Source organism: Homarus americanus, unplaced genomic scaffold (assembly GCF_018991925.1).
Source record: "Homarus americanus isolate GMGI-L3 unplaced genomic scaffold, GMGI_Hamer_2.0 scaffold57965, whole genome shotgun sequence".
Classification (NCBI taxonomy): Eukaryota; Metazoa; Arthropoda; class Malacostraca; order Decapoda; family Nephropidae; genus Homarus; species Homarus americanus.
The window spans coordinates 3,958,670-3,979,112 of record NW_024725031.1 but is presented as its reverse complement, the minus strand read 5'-3'; the positions used below and the strand labels follow the sequence as shown (position 1 = coordinate 3,979,112).

The following is a 20,443-nucleotide window of genomic DNA, read 5'->3' as shown; positions in this document are numbered from 1 at the left end:
TCTGATGATCGGGAATCAAAATGATCTAACTTCAGTATCAGTTAGAAACTCGGGCATCCCCAAGGACTATGTCAGGAATTCGTCACTTCTACTGGCAGACTCTACTCTGACTTATTCGACAATTTTACTAACAGTAAATACAGTTGAAGCTTTCAACATCGCTCACAAGGGATCTTGAATGTTTCATCTGTAATCATTCATATCTAATTCAATGTAACACAGGTGTGTTCTCTCTCAATTTCAAATCACTGAACACGATATGAAGTATGAAGAAATATTAGAGTCTCTGAGGTACACGAGAGAAAACGGAGGATTCAGGCATACTGAAGCGGTGAGAAAATGGACGTCTCAACTGGGGGACTCAATAAAAAAGTTATAGCTACATGTTTTATGGGCTACTGAGTGCAATATGAATCGTCTGATTTTACGCTAACTGACATGTACGACCGTGGTCAGTACACTATACTCACATCACCCAAGGAGACCCTGATCTGCTCATTGCCAAAAACTTTTTTCATGTTCACATCTTATTTTTGTAGTTCTTGTCTTTATCTCTTTATCCCATACATTGATCTCATGCACATCATTTCTGACACTTAATATTTGCTCTTTACTCTTCCTTTTTTAGAATTGATGCCTCATACCATTACAGTACTGTATAAAGATTATGGCTCAATAATTCCGCATGTTTAGCCATATTTAACAAGATTCTCTCCCTCTATGGAACTCTCAGGCCACCTATAACATGTACAGTACAATACTTTCTTTTCTTTACTGTATTTGATTTATTTATATAATTTATTTTCTTCCAGAAAGAGTGCTGGTAAACTTGGGCTTGGCTTTGGTAAGTCGTAGTGAGTCCTACAGTGATGGTACCCTGAAGGCAGTGTTCCGTCTCAACAATTATAACTACATACTCAAAACCCTTCACAGCTCCGAGCTACTGAATCTGGTTGCGCTGGTTGAACCACAGTGTGACAAGATGTACAATGATCAAATAATGGAGCAAAAAAGATTATATTCTCAGAGGTAAATAAGTTTGTATTAATTACCATAAGTCATTGTAATGTAGACTAGGATAAGGCCTAATTGGTTACTGATATACCTGTACAGATCAATATATCTGTTTTATATTTATGTGTATTTTCTCATTTAAATCTTGATAATGTACATGCTCAAAGTCTTCTTAAAACATATTTATTGTTAATGATTGTCTCTCCTTCAAGGGTCAAAGAATAAACACCATTAGTTGAATTATTTGCTGAAGAACTCTGTATGTTCACATGTCAGTAAATGAATCACTTGCCACATGTATTGTACCGTACAGTAAACCCTTGCTATTTCCGGGGGTTAGGTTTTAAGGAGTGGCGTGAATAGGCAAAACCACGAATAGCACCTTATACTACCTTAATGCACTACTGTATGCCTATACTGTGTATGAGAAACTCAAGTTGCCAATGCCTTCATATGTGGAAGTTGGAGCTCGATGAAGTGTACTGTACAGTGCGATAAAATCTGGTTACTGATGCATAGGGAGATCATCAGGATCACTGTTGGAAGAGGGTGATGCATTTGTGGTTGGTGGAGAGGCAGGTGGTGGACAGGAGCATGGCTGGGTGGTGGAGGTGGCGTGTGGCGGGTAGGTGGGTGGTGGGTGGTGGAGCGGCGGCAGCAGCTGACTGAGTAGGTGAGGAAGATGAATCACCTGGGTGAGCGGCTGGTTCTTTCTTGAAAAACATCATGATAGGTAGTTGTTTCTTCTTGGCTTTGAGGTCTATAAAAATTTCCTGGAAGGGAACAAATGCCTGGTTGTATTCTCGGACTATCTTAGGGCTCCATTCCATGGAAGGGTCGTGGTCAACAATGAAATCAGTTACCACCTTCACATGTCGAAATAGTTCACCAAAGTTGTTCAAGCCCCAAACTTCTTGTTACCGTTCAATAATTTCTTCCTCTTCATCATCCAAAGCACTTCTTACCAACTCTTTCAAATCCTCATCTGTCGGTTCCTCTCCATACCCATCAATCAGTTCTTCCACTTCTTCAGCAGCCAATTCCACAAACTACCCAATGGACGTGCAACACATCCTTTACTATGGACGGAAATCCCTAGAAGTTATTAATACACTCAAGCCATAGGTCTCACCAACAAGCATTCACTGTCTCTGGTTTTAGTTCACTGAACGATTCACTGATGTTGGTAATGCAGTCTGCAAAGTTGTATTCCTTCCAACACTTGCTAACATCAAGGTTAGGGTCCACGTCCATGGCACTACGCATACGACCAAAAGAGCGGCGGGTGTAAAATGCCTTGAAGTTGCATATTATTACACCCTGATCAAGAGGCTGAATAAGAGCAGTAGTGTTAGGGGGTAAGAACATCACCTCTACACCTGGATGGCTAAACTGCAAACTTTCTGGGTGGCCTGGTGCATTATCTATGACTAATAGCACCTTGGAAGCAAGGTACTGTTCCACTTCCAGATTTATGGAACCAATCCAGGAATGTTTGCACAGTTACCCATGCCTTTTTGTTGGTTCTTGATTTTTCCTTTTAAAGCCCTAAGGTTTGCTGAGTGGCAAACCAAGCCAGGTTTGATCATGTGGCCAGCCGCACTTCCACAGAAGATAAGCGCCACTCTGTCTTTGGCTGCCTTGAACTTAGGGGCACATCTCTTCTGCTTGTTAATGAAGTTCTACCAGGCATCTTTTTCCAATATAGACCAGATTCATCTGCATTAAAAACATGCTCCGGTCTATAGCCTTTCTCTTCTATTATTTTCCTTAATTTCATTGGAAGTTCATCTGCTGCTGTGTGGTCAGCTGATGTCAGCTTTACATTATGGAGAGAGAATCTTCTCTTAAAATTCTCGAACCGAAAGCTTGTTCAGTAGCCGCTTAAGCCCCTCACATTGCTGTCGATCGACAAATTTTTGCAGTGCTGTTCCGCAATCCAAATGTTCAATGCTTTTTCTGTTTTCACAATTTTCTTGTCACGAACAATCTGCTCTGCTTTAGCACTTGCAGGAGTACTCGCTTTAACAGAATCATGGATTGCTTGTTCATTCTTCTATATATATCGCACTGTGGATTCATTCACACCAAACAACCGACCATCTGTGGCAGCACTCATCCCCTCTTTTAACTTGTCTAATAATTCAACTTTCTTTGTCAGGGTCATCATTGACTTCTGCCTTTTATGTTTCATTGACACTAGGCAGTCTTTTAGGGGTTATTTCACACAGAAACACTAAAGTTTTGAGTACAACACAAGAGATGTTGCGTTGCAGGCAATGGTTGAGCGCAAACAAGGGTAAGGACGGAGAGGAGACGTTGTGGGCACATGGGGGTGACTCGCTGAGCTGCGGGAGAGGCTCATAAGCTAGCCACCATCTGCTTACCGTGAATCACAAACCTGCAAATAGCAAGGGTTTACTGTATACTGTGAAATAGGAATGTAATTAAAGAGATATCACAGTACAAAAATTTAACAAAAATAATGGAGAGAGATTCATCAATAACTTCTGATTATCCTTCATGTGATACAGTTGGAGTCGTGTTCTGCATTACTTAGTCAATCATGAGGATGTTCCGCTCTCAGTCATTCAAGCTGGCAAATTACGTGACAAAGATCGACAGCTCATCAAAGATAAATTTGCAGTAAGTTTTTTTTATACATATTTACCTGAATGCTTGCCTGCTAAATTTATGTTCATTGGTAAGTAAGAAAGGAATGACTGTACCTGTACTGTTGTTTCTGAATAAATTATTTGAATGTACAGTATACTATACCTGTACTGTACAATGGATGGATGTGCTGTGCAAATGTGAATACTGTATCTTTATATGGGATATATTCATGCATAATGTATTGTCTAATGGTAGATCCTGCTGCCATATGACATCACAAAAATTTTGACCAAGTCCCATTTTTTTTTTTTTTTTTACAGGGATTAGCCCACCTGGCCTGGGGGCGAAAATGTAATAATAATAAAAAAAAAAAATAATAATAATAATAAAAAAAAAAATAATAATAACAATAATTCATAGTAAATAAATTTTATAATAAAAAATAAAAATTTGAAAATAAAATACTAAAATAATAATAATTATAATAATAATAAACAACAACACTGTAATAATAATGATAATAAAATAATAATGATAATAATAATAATAATAATAATAATAATAAAGAACCATAAAGAAACACAAAAGTGAGAAACAACATACTGTATGTATGTTGTGTTGTCAATAGTACGAGAAACAATTGAGACCCTGCAATTGTGTGTAAATGAGGCAGAAAGTCAGATCAGCAACCTGGAACTTGGTCACAATTTTCGTGATGCCATATGGCAGCAGGGTCTACCATTAGACAATAGATTATGTTTCCAATATCTTCCCAGGCGGTAATACTACCTCTCTTACACACCTCATTTACACACAATTGCAGGATCTCAATTGTTTCTTGTACTATTGACAACACAACATACATACAGTATATTGTTTCTCACTTTTGTGTTTCTTTATGGTTCTTTATTATTATATTTTTTAACAGTGTTTTTATTATTATCATTATTATTATTTTATTTCATTTTTTATTTATTTTTTTAAATTTTATTTACTATGAATCATCATCATCATCATCATTAGTATTACCGGGTATTATTATTATTATTAATATTATTATTATTATTATTATTATTATTATTATTATTATTATTATTATTATTATTATTATTATTATTATTATTATTATTATTATTAAAATTTTGCCCCCCAGGCCCCGATGTGGGTCAGTGACCTGTGTCCGTGTGGGCTAACCCCCGTAAAAAATAAAATAAATAAAATAGAATTGCCATTTTCCTATACCTGTACCCTGTACTGTATGTAAAAAGGAAAATACAAATATTGATACGGTATGTTCAATACTCACTTTTAAAATGTGCAGTGGTACCTTTTCTTGTCCTCATACATTATTTAATGGTGTACCACAGTAATACTAATACCCCAGTTAGCTCTCAGGATACATTCCTAGAAAATGGAATGCTATCCGAAACAGAACTCGACAGGGTTATTATACCATTGCATATTGCGTTCCTGGTGACATTATTTCTTACCTATGAGATATACAATATTCATTATTGTATATGATGGGTACTTATGTTCACATTTCTGAATCAAATTTACAGGGCTTCAACAAAGAAATGGAGGAGATGTCAAAAGTTCAGCGTAGTTATTCCATCCCTGACCGAGAACTACGAGAGAGCCTGAAGAGGGACAACATGGAATACATACTACCAAAGTACCAAGCATTTTATGACAAGTAAGTTAGCAGGACAAAGTTGGACTTTAATCATAAATGAATAATCTCATGTTCAGGTTTTTCCCTTTTTATCCCCAAACTTTTGGTTTTGGGGGAGATCTCATTCATATATCCATACCAGATTTTGTTTCTGCCTGATCACTTGGCTTAGACTAATGGATTTATTTTGGCTTTGTTGGGAAAGTGTATTACAACAAGTTCTTGCTTGTAATATACTTAAATTTTTGTTATTCAACTTTCAACATAGCTCACATTGCACTTTCACTTCATTGTCCATGCAATACGTTTCTCTCAAAGTTAACCTCGGCTAAAGAAAATGCATTGAACAGTACCATATATTTAAGTTAAAGCTACCAACTGTTTATTTAAATTTTTAGAGAACAGATTGTATCTAAAGCATCACCTTATTTTGATTGTGGAAATTGGCCAAACCAAACACAAAGATGGAAAAATAATTTATTTTCTGTTTTCTTCCTCAGGTATGTCAATGTTGCCTTTACAAAGAACACTGAGAAGTACATTAAGTACTCTCCAGCAGCTGTTTCAAGCATGGTGGATAAGTTCTTTGATGTTGCTGCTTAAACTGAAAACACCTCTTCAACCTATTGATCTTATGCCTGTGATTGTGTAATAATGTATACCATAATATAATGGATTGGTTATGTTATGCGAGGAAATAATGGTACATTTTGTAAATATCAAGACACTGCAAACAACCTATTACCTTTTTATGTTATAATTTAGCACTGTATGGTTATGTCCTGGTGGCTGAGAAGGTTTAACTTATCTTACAGCTTTATGTAACATCTGCCCATCATTGTACGCACCATAGACTGGGGTAACTTACTAACCTTTGTCTCTCTGGGTGGGGATACAAATGATTATCCCGTCACTTAAGTTCCACCAATGTTTGACTTCCTTTGCTTTCTTTACGACACAGAGAGTTGATTGGTTACTTGTTCGTAAATGAAGTAAAACACCCATCAATAAACTCACAATAGTGTTTTTCTTTTCATATTTGATATAATGGAATTCCTTGGGTGGAAACTATGAAAAAAGAATGGTGGTACAGCAATAACTTTTATATCTCTTATCACTATGCCCTGAGTTCAATCTCAGGCCTGGAACAGATGTGAGAAGGTTGTTCTCCAGGTATTCCAGTTTCCTCCTGAACTAACACCGAACAATGAAGGTTAAAACAAAAACCGGACCCACCATCTGGTGGTAAAATGATAAATGAAAAAAATAAATATATGTAAGTGAAAAGAAAAAATAACAGTTTGCCATTATGACATCATAGGTTTACCAATATATTTACACTGTATAAATTGTAACAGTTGTTAAGTTGCCCAAAACTGACTGAGTATAGTTGATAAGATCACTGCCTTAACACTACAGCATTCCCATATACAATATTTTCTCTCGGTTGTTAGTACAGAGTAGTGGATGAATGGAACAAGTTACCAAATATTATCATTAACTTGAATACGCTGGATAGCTTCAAACATAGGTTGGATGCTCATATGAGCAATAGGGGTTGGGTGTAAATGGGACTGCCCAGTATGGGCCAACAGACCCGCTGCAGTTTCCTCCATTCTTATGTTCTTATGATAAAGTAGACGAGTGACGAATATTTATCTGAGGGAAAAATCATGTGAAATAACTAATTTCCTCTATATAAGTCGTTTATGTATTTTTTTTTGAGTAGCAACATTTTTCAGTCACAAATTTTTACGGTAATACGAGTGAAGAAATAGGACATATTACTATTACCTTAACATTACAAGTGAGCAATATGTAAAGAAAAATCCTTTACACCTGGCAGCGATGTTCAGATTTTGATAATTTTACTTTACAGATACACGATTATTAAAGTTCTTTTTCGAGTTTTGTATATTTTGTTGAACAACTAAGTAGGTGGTCAGAGTAACGTTTTACCAAATCCGGCTTCGAAACACGAGGATCCATATATATTTCATTAGCCCAATAAAGCACGCGGACTTCTACATACAATCAACACCTCAACCCGCCAGGATTCGAACCCACGAGCCCATGACTGACCGGGGAACGCTACTGTAGTGGATTTCTCCCCTACAAACACTGTTTGTCGCTGAGTAGCCGACCCCACCAATTCCCCAGTGTATGCCTCGTGGTCTAGGTCAACCAGCGCCGCCATACATCACGGAGCGGGGGTCAACTACTAAACCACGCCTACCCCCGCTATTTAAGACCTGACCTCGTGGTGACCTGTCCTCTTTCTACCTACACCAACCAGCCAGCAACACCTCCTCCGCCGCTGCCTGGCGGCCCTCGCTCCTCCTCCGCCTGCCTGGCGGCCCTCGCTCCTCCTCCGCCTGCCTGGCGGCCCTCGCTCCTCCTCCGCCTGCCTGGCGGTCCTCTCTCCCGCCGGCGAGCATGGCGACCCACAAGCTGGTCCTCCTCTGAGCATCCTCACCAACCAGCTCTCTCTACATCACGCTTGTTACCACGCTGCCTTCCCAGCACCAAGCTGCATTGTACATCTAATACAACATGTATAAAGAGAGCACATTGTGAGTTTCCTTTCTCCATCCCATCCTGAGTGTGAACCAAACAACCTGAACCCCACACTACCACTGGACCACCAGGATACTAAAAGCAGTATGTATGAAGAAGTCGCGTGCTTTATTGGGCTAATGAAATATATATATATATATATATATATATATATATATATATATATATATATATATATATATATATATATATATATATATATATATATATATATATATATATATATATATATATATATATATATATATATATATATATATATATATATATATATATATATATATATATATATACAGTACAGTCACGTTCAAGATTCTTGGAACACTACTGGAGACAGCTGGCAACTCAAGGCCGTTTGTTTACTATACTACGTAGTATAAATTATGAATGAATGTAAAAGTGATCGGTGATTGGTTACTTAGTTCCCGTTGCTTAATTAATGGTTGGGCTTTGTTGTTTCGCATTATATTATGCCTTTCTGCTAGTATATACTGTTAATTTGATTTTAAAATGGATAGAGCAATGAGCCAACCTATATGAATTTATATTTAGATAAATAAACATAAGTAAAAATCGGTATGTTAAAGAACATCATGCATCGGGCACAGCTGTGTGCAGGCTGTTATGAGGTTGCCTGTTTATCATTAATTTATACTAATATTGTCTTCAAACGTTTAATCCCTTTTGGGTAATTAATCCAGTTGTACTAAACCGATGCTAAACAAAACTTCTTTCTAAAGACGCTGATTTCTTGCAACACAAACTGCTGTTTTATTTAGATGTGTGTGCGTGTGCGCATGTGCAGTGTGTGTGTGTGTGTGTGTGTGTCTGTATTTAATAATGACGTTGTTCAATTAAAGGTGATGGTAATTAATCTTACGAACCATCTGTCTGATGGTGTGAATTAGTACTGTAGCATATGCCTAATAGTTTTACAAGCCATTATCTAGCAGTATCATTGTCATCCCAAGACTATGAATATTGTCACCCCCCCCCCCTAAATCCTTGTTTGACTTGTGGCGATTACGTCACGTATAGTCTGGTGTCTTTAGAAAAAATAGTAATTTTTTTCCAAAAATGTGTATGATGTATTATAAATTTATATCTTATTTATTTATTTATTCGTTTATTTTTTATAAATGCATAATAAATATAAATATAACGCTGACGTTATTGGCGGGAAGGTGGGGAGACAGGTGTCAGTGCTGACTACCCTTCCACTCTTGTGAGACCACACCTGGATTACGCAGTTCAGTTCTGGTCACCGTATTACAGAATGGATATAGAATCCTTGGAAAGAATTCAGAGGAGAATGACAAGACTAATCCCGGGCATTAGAAACCTTGAGTATAGAGACAGGTTAAAGCATCTTAATTTGCACTCCCTTGAGAGACGTAGAGCGAGGGGCGACCTGATAGAGGTGTATAAGTGGAAGGCAGGGCTAAACAAAGGGGACATTACAAAGGTACTCAAACTATCCAACCAGGAGCGAACTCATAACAATGGTTTTAAATTAGACAAATTTAGATTTAGGCGCGAAATAGGTAAACACTGTTTGGTAACAGTAGTGGATGAATGGAACAAGTTACCAAATATCATCATTAACTAGAATACGCTGAATAGCTTCAAACATAGGTTGGATGCTTATATGAGCAATAGGGGTTGGGTGTAAATGGGACTGTCCAGTATGGGCCAATAGGCCCGCTGCAGTTTCCTCCATTCTTATGTTCTTATGATGAAAGTAGACGAGTGACGAATATTTATCTGAGGGAAAAATCACGTGAAATAACTAATTTTCTCTATTTAAGTAATTTATGTATTTTTTTTGAGTAGCAACATTTTTCAGTTGCAAATTTTTACGGTAATACGAGTGAAGAAATAGGACATATTACTATTACCTTAACATTACAAGTGAGCAATATGTAAAGAAAAATCCTTTACACCCGGCAGCGATGTTCAGAGTTTGATAATCTTACTTTACAGATAAACGATTATTAAAGTTCTTTTTCGAGTTTAGTATATTTTGTTGAACACCCAAGTTAATTTCTTTGATGTCTAAGAACTTGTAATAGTTTTAGAAAAATAAATGAAAAGTGTACCACGAATAATTGCTGTGGATAGCTGGATTGTTTGGTGATAATTGAAGTTTTAAAGAGTTAAAAAAAATCACTATTAACTAAAGGGGGCCTCAAGTAGATATCACAGTATGACTGCTGTAGACCGCAAGTACTTATTACACTCTCCATTTAGTACTGCAGTACGACAACCTTATCAGCGACTGCCGGCAGCGCGCGAAGGGAAATCAGTCAGTAATTTCTCAGTGTGGTTGTGTGAGTGTCCAGGTTATCAAGGGTAGTCGGTGGTGGAACGAAACTTGATCAAATAAATCTCGGCCGACTACAGCATTGATCGGTGAGTCAGTGGTAAAACAGGGCTTTTTTCTTTCGAGGATATTTGCTTTTAATATTGATTTTCTACATATTCTTTTTTGCTTCATAAATAATTACACGATACTCGAAATTGCTTGCAAAAAGAAAACTTATTGTATCTACGTCACGTACGTGTTTTTGACGTGGTGAAAAAATCACTTAAGCTGTACAGACTGTTTCTATCTTATTTTTTTAACTATACGATTATAATATATAATTACTGCGTATAAATTTACTTGTGTAAATATTGAAGAATAGCATTACAATCTGCTCAGTTCATGTCTGTAGTTAACATAAATTGTTTATTTTATATTGTTATGCTTCAGTTAACCTTATATTGATAGAAGTGTGCACCTGTGTAGTGACTTCCGCCCCACCCTTTATAATATACTGTATAAGCATGCAAGTGTGTGTGTACGTGTTCATGTGCTCATGCGTGCAAGAGCTACTTTGGTTTGGAAAATAACCTATACGATAATAGATCAGTCACCGACTCGCTGTGTCAGTGTTCCCTGACCTGGGCGAGGTGAACGTTCTTGGTAAATACAGTATTAGACTTTGTTCTGTTTATTTCCTTTGCACTGAAGATGAAGTATGTATGCATAAATTACCCACGAGCGTGGTTTATCTCGTACTAAGGAAGTTGGTAAGGTTGTTAACAATTGGGGTGGGATGGAGGGCTATATGTAAATTTTGGCAGACTTTTACACGATTGTTTGCTGACTTGTGAACCCGTAAACGCTTTTTTTTTATTGAAATGCTAGATGATCCTTTGGCATCAGTTTTGTTATGGTGGTATTTATGGAAACACTTCACAGCAGTGGCACAACCAGCCTATTTGGGCAAATTGACAAAAGCAACGTTAAAGTGTCTGATTTTAGAAGGAATAATGCACTGAAAGATTGGTGGACGGAAAAGTCACATTTTATCTAATAAAACTAGAAATATTTTAAAACAGTTATTAACTGACAATACATGACTTTTACATATTGACAACACAATTTATATATGATGCACGTAGGTTAGGTTAGGTTGGGTTTTTCTCCCTCACGCAAGCGGTGTTTAGCCACTGCACCTATTCTCTCCTCCTAAAATTCACTTCAATCCTCCCTTTATCCTTCCCCTGAACCTCAAAACTATTAACGAATACTGTACGTTGTATTCAAATCTGTTGTCAGCTACATTCCCACCTTCCCCTCTTCCCACACATCCGAAAAATCTTTGATGTTCTCATTGAGTCATTTTTCTGGTAGGTTTGGCCTTTAATGGATGCATTTATTAATTATGATCGTTACTCATCCGGAAATAACATCACATTGATTTCACAACCTTTTCATTGTATCTAATCATTAAGATTCTTTGAGTTAATGACTACTTGCGTATCAGCCGGTATCTTCACCACGCCTATCTTCACTTCCTGGCTTTGATAAGAGGAAAACTCCAGGTACGGTTATAACACTGTTGGCCGGGTGGGCAATCCTTGTTGTTTGCTACGGGCAGGACTGAGTAGGACAAAACAAAATTTCCTAAGTTTTCTTTGAAATCTTGAAACAATTTGATTAAACAGACTTAGCAAAAATATACCGTATATAAACGACCTATTTGTGAAGATAAATAAAGCAGACGACTGAAAAATCGTGAGTAGGGAGGAAGGAGCACAGGTTCTTCCGGGTGTGAGGAGTAAACCGACTGACTGCAGTATACTGTTTTTGGACCGAACTGGAGTGAAGGAGTTTTGGGTAGATGTATACATAAATGGACCTATATGGTACATAGGTAAATACCGAGGTGGATTGAATGTACAAGAAATTAGTTATAATGGACTTGATCACAACGTAACCTAGCCCTAATGTGTCATGTTTTACTGCATTAGAATTAGCCGAAAGTACGATTAATTTACCAAGATGGACTTATAACCCTCCTACATAATAACCCTGACATGAATTGCATGTTTTAGTTCAGGTTGTGTAAACATTTCCATTTTAACATATTTTATGTCAATTCCATTGTATAGGTTTACTCAAATCCTGTTTCTCCATTTGACCAAGCTCCATTTCTTCTCACTATCGGATTTCGGTAAAACAAAAAAGAAAAAAAAAGACGTATATTTCGGTATTTTGATTGTCCGTTTTAATCAATCCCGGGGTATACTCATACCGGCTCCAAGGTACAGTTGCCCCCATTTATAACGGGTACAGTTATTGGCGTGTTTTATGAGATGTGGCACCACCGCCCACCAGACAACAGAAAGAAGCCAATGACGTTCTACTTGGTTAACTATATTATAACTATAATCATGCAGGAAATGCGCCCATTCATAGGTAGAAGGGGGGTGGCAGCTGCTTGTTTAGCATCCCTGCTGTGGTTACTGTAGCGAAGGGAGTTCTGCCCATTCTGCTAGTTTTACTACGATGTAAACAGTGGTGCCATGTCTCGCAAAACACGCCAACCACTGTACTCATTATAAATGGAGGCAACTTTGCTTATGTAACGCGACAACTGTTGCCCGTGAAGATAGGTCCCACACACACGACTATCAGACTGAATTGAAGGAAGTGTGTTCGGTGGGATTACCAAAATATTAGGTTGGAGTACGTCACGGTTCTTGGCTTCTGGTGTTCTTTTGTGAAACCGTATTTTGAAGTATTCAATACAAGAGTTTGCTACTGTATCACCTAGGAGTTTCATGGTATGAAATTTTGTTATAGTTTATTTTTTTGATGGGGAGGGGGGAATTGCCCACCATATTAAATTACTGCTGTTTCATAATGTATTATTGACTATTTTAACTGGAAAGAAGTGGGTTCTCGTTTGATATCTCGAAATACGGGGTTTCCCCAGCTTAAATTTCATTCTCTCTGTCTCTCTCTCTCTCCCTACCCAGTTATCAGCTTACTAGCCGTTTGGGTGGTAGTTGGTCTCCAGGAGGAAACCGGAGTCTGGGAAACCTGTGATATTTGGTAGTGAGGTTCACACTCGAACCCTTAACTTAAACTCGAACGTTTGTGACGTAGCCCAATAAACAAGAAATCCTTCATGCAAACACCAGAATCTCCTCGTGCTCCCTCTATAGATTGATTTTATCTGCTGCCCGAAACTACGTTGTCCGTGCACATCACGTTTTCGTCTTTTCACACGTTGTATGCTCACTGAAGATAACTAACCATGTTCACTCTCAAATATAATTTACTCTATTGTCACTCCCTACTTTAACACACCGTGGTCATGCTAACTTTTAACACCGTGGTCACTCCCCTACCTTTAATTACACTGTGGTCACTCCCCTACCTTTAATTACACCGTGGTCACTCCCCTACCTTTAATTACACCGTGGTCACTCCTTACTCACTTCATCAAAATGCCTAATCCTAGTGTGTGTGTGTGTATATATATTATTTACGTGCTCTCCAAACTTCATTCCCATATTCACGCATTGTTCACGTGTTAACTGAGGACAACGATACCAGTGGGGGTTGGACGAGTTTTAAGTAGGGTCTTCCTCTTGGCTGTGATAGTGGCCTGGGAAGTCACCCGCCTTGTGTATTGCCCCAAACTCATGCTTTCTCAGTTTTATTATCCATGTTGTCTTTCCATATCCTGTTTTTTTGCTCTCTCAGATCTCCTTTGTTATTCCTTCCACCCCTTATATCGCCATTCTTCATATTTTTCACACGTTTATAATTTTTATTTATTCAACCACCCTTACCTATCGTCCTCTCTAAAATCGTTACTTTCCCACATCATTTCTTAATTTCGTCTTACAAAGTTTATCATAATCCAGCATTCTTATTACTCGTCATTTTCGCTTCAGTTTCCATTACAGTACTCGTTTTCATTTCCATGGCCCTACAGTCCTACACCCTAGCTGACCTTATCCCGAGGCACAAGCTGTCAACGTGTCTTGGGAAATGTCATTGTATAAGCTTTACCTAATGAAATATTTACATGGGAAGTATTATATCAGTAGTCAGATTGTGGCTGTTGGATGAGTCACCTCTCCCAGCTTATCATGTTTTGATAACAAGACTTTACCCGCTCTGTCATCCTTCTCTGCTCACCATACAGTGCCGTTGGTTTGCCTCCTTTGAGGTGTTTGGGTGCGTAGTTAGCTCTATGCCCCCGTCCTTGTGTGATGCTGGTGGGCAATATGTGTTTTGTTTTTTCTGTTATCATGGTGGGTCCTGACTGTATAGCACGTCGTATAGCACTGTCATCCTTCCTCACCTCCTCGAGCCTTATTAACCTGTATAGTTGTCCCCCCGGCTGGTACCGTTCACTAGCTCGACCAAACCAAATGACCAGTGTGATGGTAGGGGTTGTTGAGGATGTTTTGCATTTGTTAAAATATTTCACAACTTGAGGCATTGTTTCATATCGACTCCACAGATAGATCTGTTATCTATTGCCACAGTATAGTAATTTCATGATAACGTATTTTATCGAACGTGTACGTGTTCTGGGCACTGTTGGGATTTATTCATTAACGCCTTTGAATAGAGTCATCAAATTACTTATAATGTTCTTACAATTTTTAATTATCGGTGTATTAAGACACCTGTACACGGAAAATTTTACGCAGAACCTGCCATCAGCCAGATTAACTGATTTAACCGACGTCTAGGTCAGTTGGTACTGTTCCTAGAACATTGTTGACCCGACCTTTCTTAATCTTTTAAACGCATTTGTATTCAACACCCGAGTTCCTAGAATCTCCAGCATATGTTTAGTCAACTTTAGTGATTATATATATATATATATATATATATATATATATATATATATATGCTGATAACCACAAGGAAAGAAGAAAACACGAAGTTCCCAAGCGCTTTCGTGTAATTCACATCTTCAGGGGTGAGTACAGACTAGAGAGAGAAATACAAACCAAGGTGTATATATACAGAGGAGGGTGAGACCAGGTCCACAATGGTCAGGTATTAGGTAATGACCCTACTAATCTTTAAATAGCACACAACGGTTGGTGGTCAGGTCAGACTAGATTCTATGATGTTCCTACTATCAATTGAATTACAAGGTAATATTGAGGAGGCATTATCCTGAGTCAATGCAATGCTTGTTATCCCTCAAATGAACAAACAGAGCATTGGATTCCTGGCCTGTCCTAACACTGTATTTGTGTTGTTTAATTCTAGTTGCAAGATCTTTACCTGTCTGGCCTAAGTAAAACATATTACATTCCTTGGTAAGGAACTTTATAAATGCAACCAATTGTGTTGTTGGGGGAGTTCTTGATTAACATTTGTTTAACAGTGCATGAGTTTTTAAATGCCACATTGACGTTCCAGGTGACTCATCCGTGTTTTCTTCTTTCCTTGTGGTTATCAGCATATACCTAGATCACGCGCACCTACAGTGATTTACTTGTATATATATATATATATATATATATATATATATATATATATATATATATATATATATATATATATATATATATATATATATATATATATATTTTATCTACTTCCTCAGTGACGGTGCTCGTAACAAGAAAGATCTGCTTTTACACCGCCCTCCATGGCGTTATTATCGTGGAGGATAAGATAAGGTATTATATTTCCCTCCCCTCCTCATACCCTGGAGGGGGGGTTAGAGACCAGTATTTATGACAGCTGTAATGAGGTTATCGCTGACCAGGGGAGGGGAGAGTTGATCTACCCTTCCCGTGTTGAATTGAATTGTAACAGTTTATTTAGCCAGAAAAACACAGATGCAGAGTGGATAATAATAACAATATTAACATGGCTGAGCCAGTTGAGAACCTGAGCCCTCTTTGAGGCACCTGATATATACTATACATTTATCTCAAGGAAGTATTATGTAACATTTAGTATCATCTGGAATAGTACAATAGCATGGTGGTAATAAGTACATCTCATAGTGGTACCACGGTTATCACTGCCCTTCAAAGTACTTCTCCACCTACGACGGTATGAAACAGGTAACAAGTCAAATAAGCTCCAACCTAATTTAACCTTTAGTATTGTATCTCGATCCTAATGATTTGTTTGTTTCAGTTGGGATCCGTCTCACCAATCACCTAAAATGGAGACGAAATACTGTAGTTCAATCCAATCTTCTTTGCTCATAGTCATTATGCTTGTAAAGTTGGATCCATTGCAGTCAGCTGGGCGTATCCAGACATAAGAGACCCGCAGTGCTAGACTTTTGTAATCTTAATAAGGTGTTATATCGCTCACTTACTTTCCACGTCAGTGTGTAATGGTCCTGCGTGATCCTGTAATGCTGATTGGATTAATTTCTCTGTCTCTCTCTTATGGTGTATTGCCTCTCCCTATGACCTCTGACTCGACATCTCTCCCCTTCTACCTCCCTCTCTCTGTCTTGCTGCACCGCCCCACTAGACTTTCCCCTCTCTCCACCGGCCTCCCTCTCCCCTCCCCACCTACCTTCGACTCCCCTTACCTTCTCTTTACTTTTCCCTTCTCCTTTTATCTTCTCTTCTTTTCTCTCACCTTCCCTTCTCATCCTTCGTAACCCTTCCTTCTCCCTCTTCCTAACCCCTCTCTTTTTACCCTCCCTTCAGCCTGGCATGGCAGGGTCTGTGCAAGTCTGCGGGGCTGGGGGGATTATTGCTATGTAATGGACACTTTTAATCTCCTGCCTCCTGTGATGTCACTAGTTTTGGTGTGTGTGTGTTTTATGAGTGGTCTTTTGCCTTTCAGGGTGCTTATGTGATTGTCTTTGTTATTTAAATTCAACAACATACCAAACCAGGAAACGAGACTGTCCCACGTAGGGTAAATAGCTACTTAACTAGGCCTATCTAACTATTATTCGCAATGACGTCACAGTGTTTTTACAACCGGATATGGTAACTAGTTCTCCTGTATTGAGTTTTATGTAAACTACTATAAAATTCGGAAATACAGATCAAATAGCTGCGATACTTCATATACTGTACAAAGGCTTATCATTCGGATTATGGAAAGAGGGGAAAATATCGTAACCCAGTACCAGTGTCCAGCATAAATGATGACAGGTAAAGTAAAAACAGTCAGAAATATAACACAGTGAAACAAGATTACTCACCACACGGGAATTGTATGATTAATAACCATTGATTTGTACGTTTGTCTGTCTGTCCATGTGTATTTCGATCCTGCCAAGGTTTTTCAGCAGAGACAACAAAAGTATTCAGTTTAGAGGAATGAAAATTTGTAGGTTCCTCAATAGTTTATACACTGTACATACAAACATGAATGAAGGAAACTCCAACGGGCCCTGTTTACACCCAACCCATATCACTCGTATATCTGCCCAACTTATATTTGAAATTGCCCAGAGTTCGAGTTAATGATGGTGTTTGATAATTTGTTCAGCTCAACCAACTTTTCCCGCCTGAATCTAAGTTTGTCTAATTTAAAACCATTGCTTCGTGTTCGCTTCTGATTTGATATTAACCAAGGCATCCATTTCTACACTGGGATCACATCGTCCCTCACTCTACGTCTCCCAAGAGAATGTAAATTTAGATTTTAATCTGTCTTTGTGTTGAAGGTTTTTGATGCCCGGGATTTACTTCGTCATCCTCCTCTGATGCTTCTTAGGTAATACTGTAAATATCCATTCTATACATTAGTATGGTAACCTAAACTGAACCTCATAATCCAAGCGCTGTCTCCTTTTATTAACGCTTCTGTAATATGAGTCACAGTATACTTTGTTAACCATAAACGCATTGCTGTCTAGGTTTTAGGCCTCTCCTTTTCATTACGCCTATTTTTTTTCGCAATTGGATTTCTCTATCTACGTCGTTCAGCTGATGACGGATTCCCCCGTTCCCCTCCTCCCCCTAGCCTTTTTCAGTCCATATTACAATTTTCCTCTCATCAGATTTAATTATGCGCCCTGTTTTGTATCGTCAGCAAATTTACTAATTTTGCTGTTAACGCTTGATATTTGTTTTAGTGGGGAATATCCTAGGTATTTTAAGTCAAGTATTTTATTTTTTTATTTTCTTTGTTTTATTTGAAAACGACAAGAGATGTTCTCACTGCTAGAGCCACGACACAAACCGACAATAGTATGACGGTAAATCCAGATTATTATACCGTATACGATTTCGGCAAGGGATTTCCCCTCCTACTCCACGACAGGTTTCCAAATCTGGATACAATACCTGGGGAGTGAGTACTCATGGAGGGTTTACCTTGTAGTCTGAATCCAATTTGGTGATATAATTTTTTTTATATCTGGCCTTAGGCTAAACAGTTGTATATATATATATATATATATATACGGGATTAGCCCACCTGGGCACACGTCACTGACCCACATTGGGGCCTAGGGAAAATGTATATATATATATATATATATATATATATATATATATATATATATATATATATATATATATATATATATATATATATATATATCAGTGGATCTAAAACGAGATTCTTGGTAATTTGGGTTAATTTGTATGTGAAAGGTTGGAGCACGTTTTACCTCACCCTGGTGTTATTTCTCCATCTTATTGGTTGAAGTAAGATAAGTCAGAAACCAACCCTCCATACATACACACCGCATGTCAGAGCAAAGGTTTTTTTATATCACCGTTTCCAGAAAACCCCAAGTCAGAGTCAGGCTTTTCAGTCAGTCTCAGCAACCCGCGAGAAGTAAACTTTTACTCCAGAAGGAGGCGCTTGTCCCATAAACACAACACTATGTCAACCACCACGGAAACTTCACAGAACTACAGTAGTGTACAGGTAAGCTGGCGGGCTCTGTTTTGTCTCAGGGGCTGAGGCCTCGTATGCGGTCTAGAGTTTCGTACCTGTTGTATTTCTGGTCAGTCGGTTTAAAAAGTTTTATGCAGAATTGTAGTATTTTGGCAATTTAATTTTTTCTATAAAGTTATTATGCATTAGCTGATTTTACTGTAAATAAATGATGATAAAACAAAAATACGCGTATATTGGGTAGGTGAAACTATACACTGCTTCCACTGATCTGCCCCCCCCCCCCCTCCACTGGTGTATACAAGACTGCATGTTGGTGTTGGGCAGGTCATGGTGTTTAGCTGAAGGTATTAGCCTCACTCGAACACTTTAAGTGCTTAACCTCTTTCTTACCTTTCATCGGGACGGGTGGTGGCGGTGCTCTGAGTTCAATTTTATGACCATGGAATATGGATTCGAGCCTTGCAATTCACACATTGGTAGCATTTGGAAATCCCGTACAATCATATTTTTGTGCATGTAAAACTATTGCTACGTATCATAATGAATGTATTTGTTCGTTTGTGTGTTTTACTGTGAACGTTTAACTGCCCAACTCTAACTTAAGGAAACCCCTTGACCCAGAAACTGTAATCTCCGTGATCATAAATCTGAGACTATTTTTTGAACTTTGTTTATATCTAAAACTTTTTATTTTACCAAATCAAAACTAAAATAGTATCACTTCTCTTTTTGTTTTTTGGTCATCTTCTCATAAATAATATATATGCAAGTAAATCACTGTAGGTGCGCGTGATCTAGGTATATGCTGATAACCACAAGGAAAGAAGAAAACACGAAGTTCACAAGCGCTTTCGTGTAATTCACATCTTCAGGGGTGGGTACAGACTAAAGAGAAGTACAAAACAAGGTGTATATATACAGAGGAGGGTGAGATCAGGTCCACAATGGTCAGGTATTAGGTAATGACCCTACTAATCTTTAAATAGCCTCGCAACGGTCGGTAGTCAGGTCAGAGGGTAAGGTGACCCAACCTTCTCACCTGGTTACAAATCTTCTTAATTACAAAATTGTCCAGTTTGTACATGCCATTACTCAAATTCATATTGAATGCTTCGGTATGCTTAATGAGACTAGATTCTATGATGTTACTACTATCAATTAAATTACAAGGTAATATTGAGGAGGCATTATCCCAGTCAATGCAATGCTTATTATCCCTCAAATGAACAAACAGAGCATTGGATTCTTGGCCTGTCCTAACACTATATTTATGTTGTTTAAGTCAAGTTACAAGATCTTTACCTGTCTGGCCTAAGTAAAACATATTACATTCCTTGCAAGGAACTGGCATAATGCCTCCTCAATATTACTTAAATAAATACAAACGAGTGTTATGAGAAATT

At 38.0% G+C, this 20,443-nt stretch overlaps 2 protein-coding genes across 8 annotated transcripts in view; both read left to right on the top strand.

Moving 5' to 3' along the window:
* Nucleotides 1-6,321, top strand: part of LOC121864657 (exocyst complex component 7-like) — a 30,016-nt gene extending 23,695 nt beyond the window's left edge. For both annotated transcript variants that reach the window (XM_042363789.1, XM_042363790.1), the window contains exons 12-15: nucleotides 813-1,029; nucleotides 3,549-3,660; nucleotides 5,193-5,326; nucleotides 5,806-6,321. In XM_042363789.1, the coding sequence (XP_042219723.1) occupies nucleotides 813-1,029; nucleotides 3,549-3,660; nucleotides 5,193-5,326; nucleotides 5,806-5,908 (566 nt within the window). In that variant the 3' untranslated portion in view covers nucleotides 5,909-6,321. The remainder of the gene's footprint in view (nucleotides 1-812; nucleotides 1,030-3,548; nucleotides 3,661-5,192; nucleotides 5,327-5,805) is intronic.
* Nucleotides 6,322-10,184: 3,863 nt separating this feature from the next.
* The window catches only part of LOC121864656 (shootin-1-like), a 67,585-nt gene continuing 57,326 nt past the window's right edge, over nucleotides 10,185-20,443 (top strand). For 2 of the 6 annotated variants that reach the window (XM_042363785.1, XM_042363782.1), the window contains exon 1: nucleotides 10,185-10,294. The gene's annotated coding sequence lies outside the window, so the exon portion shown is untranslated. Of the gene's footprint in view, nucleotides 10,295-15,804; nucleotides 15,881-18,921; nucleotides 19,068-20,443 lie in introns of all 6 variants that reach the window. The other 4 variants (XM_042363788.1, XM_042363786.1, XM_042363784.1 and 1 more) reach the window with 3 other exon arrangements.